A 7,201-nucleotide genomic window follows, 5' to 3' on the forward strand; every position below is an offset into this window, starting at 1 on the left:
CTGATACCGTTAAACAGAACATCTCAAAGTTCCGCAAAATTGAAAAGAAATATGTGCATAGACATCCAGGAGGAGATGTTTGATTTACAAACGAGGGAGCTGTCAATATAAAATTTGCACTGGAAAAATACAGCTTAAAATGTTTGCAAACATAACGCCCTACTCCTAAATTAACGTTGACTTTCTTGTCCTGACTGTTTTAAATGCCACGGTTTTCGGTTTTATAAACGCTAAAAGACTAAGCAAAATGAGTGAATGAGTGAAAGTAGCATCAAATGCCATCTAAACCGGCCAGGACAATCAAGAAAACTTTTGGCTTGTTTAAAGGAAAGCTGGCAGTGTGTTTTTTTTTTTTTCAAACTGAAGCTCTTAAAGCAATAGTTATTCCAAGATAGTACCTGTAAATTCTCCTTTAACAACTCCGTCTGGACTTTCTATGACTGCTCTACATGTACTTGGTGTCGTGGGGTTGAAATGAAAACTGCAAAAATTAATAGGTTTGTTTATTCGAAGTGGATGTCCTGCACTGGGAGGACGGTAATGTACCACACTGTACGACGGACCCTCAGGTTGGTGTAAATAATTATATTTTTCTGCAGACATGAATATGGTGCTTTGTGAGTCGGTACATGTTAAAATGCACCGTTGTTTCTTCCGCTCTCGCTGTAGGCTCGATTTCCGCTGCTCACTCAGTTCGGGTATCCTCCCCGAGAAGAGAGTGGGCGAGTCTCTGATTGGCGGAGATCAACAATGGCTCACCTCACGCGTCAAGCCGACTGTCCGTCTAGCCGTGGTTTCGGGAGTGAACTCTGGCTCATTTCCCGAGCCGCCTGTTCTCTCGATGCTACTCAAGCTTTGTTGGAGCCTGCTCTATCCCTTAATATTGTTCGTCGCAGACAAATCGCTCACAAGATTATCTGGAAGACGTTCTAAAGATCGCAAATCTGGACGCTTGCATGAGAGTAGAATATGCTGGGCCACTTCTTCTTGTAGTTGAAGGCTCTTCTCAAAGTTACCATGCAGAGACAGTCGTTCGATCTTTCTTAACTTTTTGCTCGAGAGGAAAATATGCTCATGAGGTTCTAATTTATTCATGTCTTGCTTGTAAGAGTTTGAACAACGTCCAGTGAATGATGCCACAGGATCGTCCTTCACCGCTTGTAAGAGATCAGGGTATGGTTGACTACTTGCATTTGTGTTTAAATGGTCTTTTTTAGATTGACGTACTGTGTCAGATGTCGGTGAAACGTCCTCTGTTGCTTGTGCAAGGCATGGATGAATCCGATTGTTTTCAGTACATTTACAGGAGATTTGAATTGCTTTGTCAGTGCTGGTGTCTTGCATGGGAGGAAATAAAGATGGACATTTATGTCCACTCTGTGGATCATCTTTGAATGCTCTGTTTACAGAACTAGACACAACTGAATCGTCTGCTTTGGTACTTAACGTTACAGAATGGTAATCAGTCACTGTTGACGGACAGACTGAATCTTTTGGGTTTTTATATGAAAATTGTCGTTGATGATGCGACACAGGAACTAGATGATCATCTTTAATTGCATCAAAAAGAGAAGGATACTGTGGACCATTAATGCAATTACCAAAGGACTGATCCTCGGGTCGATGACTTCTGCATGGTGCGAATGGGCATTTGCAATTCTCCATAATTTCTTGGTCATAAAATACTGATGTAAAACTACTCATAGTCCTCAATGATGATTGCCAATCTGGTGCATGGACAATTTCTTTTCTACTCTTACCAGATGGCTCTCCTTGGTTGGACCAGTTACCATTCGAACAACTCGCGCTAGATGATTCCCTCGAGTATGTTTCCACAAAAGCTTCCTCATTAGAAGTTCTATTTGAAGAACTGCCAAACAACCAAGGCGCTATATCCTTTGACTGCATTTTTTCAGGAGCAAAGAATGTTTGCATACTTTCTGTTGTCGACAAAAACAGAACTCTCATCAACTGATCCTCCAACTTCAAGGCTGACAGCTGCTCATTTCGACCTTCATGAATGTCATGGTGGCCTGCGGGAACGTCATTACCAGAGAAAGTAGCTGGTTCGTGAGCAATTGCCATTGTTTGGTTCTCAATTGGTAAAATTTAGCTTTTCCTCAGAAATGAGTGGCAAACCTTGGGGATTTAAAAAAGATGATTTTGTGACAGTTAAATACAATTCCCATTACAATAAAGTTGCAAGGTTTGTATGGCATTGCACATTTGGGGAATATGACAATTTGTCAAACCAATCCATAATTATGCAAATCACATACTTTCTTTTCAGAATTACCACTGTTGATACAAAATGGGTATGGAGGCAAGTTTCATTTGGCTCCAGGGCTGCAATGGCCCTTATAACTGTAATTTCCACATGAAAAGTTGGCTCCCCCCCCCCTCTTCTGCAAGTTTAAAGCAATAAATTATTCATTGCTTCATATACATATTACATGTATAGTGATGGAATAAAATGGATAAAAAAGAAATGAAAAGGAGAATGACAACATAATTTACAAAATTATACTTAAAAAGGAGAAAAGCTCATTGTGGCGAAAGGAGACAAAAAAACTTGCGCACATGGAAAAAAATTAAGGAGACAGACAAGTTTTAAGTTGGCTTCTCCCACAATGCAGTTACAAAATATGGCAGGTGTGGTAGATTCTGAACGATGGTCTGTAGAAGTTTAAGGCTAAAGGCAAATATTTATGAAACTTCAGAAACAGCCAAGCCAAGTCAGAGATGTATTGTTTTTTATCTACAAGGGATTCAATTTTCAAATTTAAGAATATTTTCTACTTTTAAAATTTCTAATAGTGTTTAGCAGGAGCTCATCAAGGGGAGCCTCGATCTCCCATACTTGGCCTAGGAGTTACCCCTTTCCAGAGTAGATTTATTTATAGAACGCCTCCCTTGGGAGATTCAGCATGCCCACTGTTGTAAAATTCATTCTCCCTTGGGAGATTCAGCACACCCACTGTCGTAAAATTCATTCTCCCTTGGGAGATTCAGCACACCCACTGTCGTAAAATTCATTCTCCCTTTGGAGATTCAGCATGCCCACAGTTGTAAAAGCCAATTTAAACAGAGCTCTCTCCTGCACTGTCAAGGGAAATATGATACCTTTTGTGAGAACAACCTGTTCCTAAAAATAAAATTACTTAACTTGAGAAAGGGTTGACTCAAGGAATTAGTGGAGATAGAGGCTAGCCTTGATGAGTCCCATATACAGTGTATAGGGGGTAGTTTGTTTTGGGACTTGTTCTCTTTGCTAACAAAGAAATATAATAATTTTGGGTTTTTTGTTTAGTTTAGCATGCAGTATCCTAACTCATTAACCTGCCATTTAGATGTGGATGTTGCAAGTTGGTATAAAGTTCTGTAAGTGTACTCATAGGGAAGTGATATCCAGCTTAATTAACCCTTTGACACCCAAACAGGCCTAAATCCGCAAGACTTATTTTACTCTAGTATTTTACTCTGTCTGAAACCACACTTGGTATTTTACTCGTCAATGGGGAACCCCCAGGAGTCAATGGGTTAAACACTCACTGAAAAACTATGTTGCCATCAATTAACCGTTAAACAGTCTGAATTCCAGTGCTTTTTGTTATTTTCTTGTGACTGTGTTGGAACTGGGAATCCAAATATTGGTGTTTATCAATGGAAAATGTTACTGTCATAAATGACGTGACATAAATTGTTGTTGTTACATTATATTTACTTTCTTGTCAGGTGAGCCCATCAATTCTTTCATGAAAGCTACTTGATTAAAGGACAGGAATAGAAAACAAAACAGTTTCTAAAGGTAGAAGTGATCCTCACACTCATCTGGACAATTTAAGCATTTGTCTCCTAATAGACACCTGAAAAATTCAGGCAGCTTCAACAGGATTTGAACCCATGACCTCTGCGATGTGGGTGCAATGCTGGTGCAATGCTGGTGCAATGCTCTACCAACTGAGCTATGAAGCCACTCATTTGGGAGCAGGTCAATTTGTTGGGCTTATCTATAAAATACACATATAAATGGATACCGGCGAAATGCTGGGGGTAACCCTGCGATGGACTAGCATCCCATCCAGGAGGGAATATAAATACTCTTAGTTGCTTCATGCTAAGGAAACTGGAGATAAGCGCCGGCCTGATTTGCCTTCTGGCTTGTAAGCAGTGACTTTACTTTTAATGTACATGTATACACTCAGTAATTCCTGTGAAAGGACTCAGTTTTTAATGGAAATAACAGAGAGTCCCCAATAGGGTTTTCGGGACCCAGGATTTGGCCTTTTTGTAGCCCTGGATTAGGGATTCTAAAGAAATATGGGAGGGGGTTTCAGGATTGCATTTATGGAAGGATGGGACACAGGGTTTAACATTAATATGAAGCGGGATCTGGGAAATTGTCACTTTGAAGCTCTGAGATCCGGGATTTCTGATGGCGAGAAATTGAAAATAACTCAACTTTTGCCTTCAGTAACAACAGAAAAAAAAAGGAATTTTAGCTGAGCATTCTCCACTACGCTGACATGTGCCTTTTGTGATCCCTATAGCGTGCTCTTTGTCTTGAACTATGGCCGTAATGAGATCCAGTTACACAAAGGCCTCATGACCTTTGTTACATGAACTTGTAACCACATCATGTTTTTTCACGAAAAGTGGCTTGTTTATGCTGTATCACATAGGCCAAGATTATATTCTAGTTTTTGAAAATGTCGGACAGCACCGACAATGCTGTTTGTGACGTACACGATATTATTGGTTGAGTGGCTCATTTTTATGAGAAAGGAAAGAGTGGAAATAAGAAAGAAATACAAATGAAAGAAGACATTGTAAATTGAACAAGCAAACAAACACCACCCCACAATTAAATGTACAGTTCAAATTTCAGATACAGAAACGACATTGGGATTACAAAGGAGAAAGGCTCAAGAGCAATTCAGTCCTTGATGTGCACACGCACTTCAAACCTACTGAAAAAAGTCATTTCAACATAGGCACTTCTCCTCGTGCCACCCACCAGGAGTCAAAAAAGGCTTAGTGAAAGGCGAAGCTCTGAGACTTCTCAGAACAAACTCTTATCCCAAGGATCTTGACTGTTCAAATGAGCCTAACAGAAGCGCAATTCAAGTTAAAAACAGGAAACTGGCACTCCTTCAAAAACCACAGGAGAGCAAACAAATCTTGCCTTTCCTTACACAATACCACCCAGCATAGAGCGATAACTAATGCTAAAAGAAATCTAAAAAACCAGCCCCTAATGTATTACAAAAAGAGGGCAGCCAGTCAAATATGTACTCATGAGAGCCAAATTACAAAACTGAAAGGCTAAAACATGCGCTAGGGAGTTGTGTAGGCCTGTCACTCCGGTACAGTAATAAACTTACAACCGAGTTTAACAAAGTGGAAAATATGAACAGAGTTTCAACACTGTGATTGCATGCAAATGCTTCAATTGAGGTCAATAATTGGATCATGAAGGGTGGTGGAAAAAAATAACAAGGTGAATTCTAAATCAACTGTTGTTGTAATTGACGACGAGGTTTGGACATCAAGCTGTGACGTCATGACCAGGATGGGGATTGGCAAAAAAAAATGGTAGACACAATTTTGACTTCATAGCTCCAGACTGGTACATGTACGTGTTGAACTGAAAGATATCAGGTTACAGGTATAGATTATTGTTGATATTTGGTTTAAGAACGTTCTTGCCATCCTTATTCCTAACAGACAAAAGATTTTGTTTTTATTGTATTGTATGTAGGAAAAGGGTGGCTAGCTCAGTCATCCTTTCATCACTGAATTGTTGTCGAGTTTTAATACCATTCTGACTTAAACCGATTTCCACCTTATTTGGTTGAAGTGGCAGTGTTGGTGGTTTACAATCTCATGGGATCTCCATGCCTATGTTAATGTGATAAAACAGGAAAATTAAACAAGAATTACCTTCATTCGGAATTTTATGGAAATACTATTGCATGACAAGAGGCATAGGAGGTCTCATACCTGCCTAAAACCCTCCCTCTTGGGGGCCCCAATCATTCATTCTCTACCAACGTACATTGTATTATGACTAATGCTGTCCTATTACTTACGTGCTGCAAGATCTCACGTGATCTCTCTCCTGTGGCTTTTAATTTGTGGTCATGAAATAAAATTTCCAACAAACTTTTAAGTTTCAAATGTATGACAAGTTTCTAAGTATGCGCTTCATAGCCCCGGGAAGAGGGGAGCGGGGAAACTCCCATATAAAAAGGGGAGGGATGCTAGTCAGAAATTTTATATTAAACCCCTAAAGGACACCAATTTGGGCATGGCCCAAGTTTTTTTTTTTTTGGACCCCTAAAAGAGACGATATTAAAACACGGATACATAAAAAATACAGTGACTTCTAACGACAGCAAAGACATTATCATCTAATGCTTTCACTACTATGTGAAAAAATATGAAAGTGTAAATATACCCCATTCACCCCTAAACTGGCCAAGACCGGCCATACTTAGTATTTTACTTTGTCTAACGCCAGACGATTTTACTCATCCATGGGGAACCCCCAGGAGTCAATGGGATACACTTTTATATTTCTTCGGCGCAACCCTAAAGGAGACCTCAAGGGCTATGTATGATTGCATTTCCCCCCCTCCCCCTCCCCCCCCCCCCCCCGGGTTCATGGCTCAGTTGGTTTAGAGCATTGCACCACATCGGAGAGGTCATGGGTTAAAATCCTGTTTAAGCCAGGTGTCAAATATTAACGGTCCACCCTCAACCGACAGGAATTGCGTGCCGTGGAACAGTTTTCATCTATGAAAATCATGTGAAAGCTGAAATTCATCCAATTAGATCGCTAATTATATGTACATGTAATGGTTGAAAAGCCTGTCAGTTGAAGCTGGGCCTTAAAGAGACAATTGTTTAAATTGTCCAGATAAGTGTGAGGATCGCTTCAATCTTTCGAAGGTAACTTTCATTTAAAATTAATATTCCCAGTTCGTAGTCAGTGTATAATCTACTCACTCGTGACGTCACGGTATTAAAAGACAGTGAAACCAAAATGGCGGATGACGTTTCAAATTTCAACCGGCTTTGGTCGCAAGATGGAAAGCTCTGGTTCCGGAATACTAGGTATTTAGACTTAATGAAAGACTACACGGGAAAATGTGTTTATGGTTTGCATGCCCTTTAAGTCCGCACATATGCAAAACAA

The 7,201-nt window shown here is 40.0% G+C and overlaps 1 protein-coding gene across 1 annotated transcript in view; it reads right to left on the minus strand.

Moving 5' to 3' along the window:
* Positions 1 to 356: 356 nt before the first annotated feature.
* Positions 357 to 7,201, minus strand: part of LOC137978747 (uncharacterized) — a 7,073-nt gene continuing 228 nt past the window's right edge. The window contains exon 2 of the mRNA XM_068825797.1: positions 357 to 2,139. Within this exon, the coding sequence (XP_068681898.1) occupies positions 871 to 2,085 (1,215 nt within the window). The 5' untranslated portion in view covers positions 2,086 to 2,139 and the 3' untranslated portion in view covers positions 357 to 870. The remainder of the gene's footprint in view (positions 2,140 to 7,201) is intronic.

The sequence above is a fragment of the Montipora foliosa genome, chromosome 12 (assembly GCF_036669935.1).
Source record: "Montipora foliosa isolate CH-2021 chromosome 12, ASM3666993v2, whole genome shotgun sequence".
Taxonomy (NCBI): Eukaryota; Metazoa; Cnidaria; class Anthozoa; order Scleractinia; family Acroporidae; genus Montipora; species Montipora foliosa.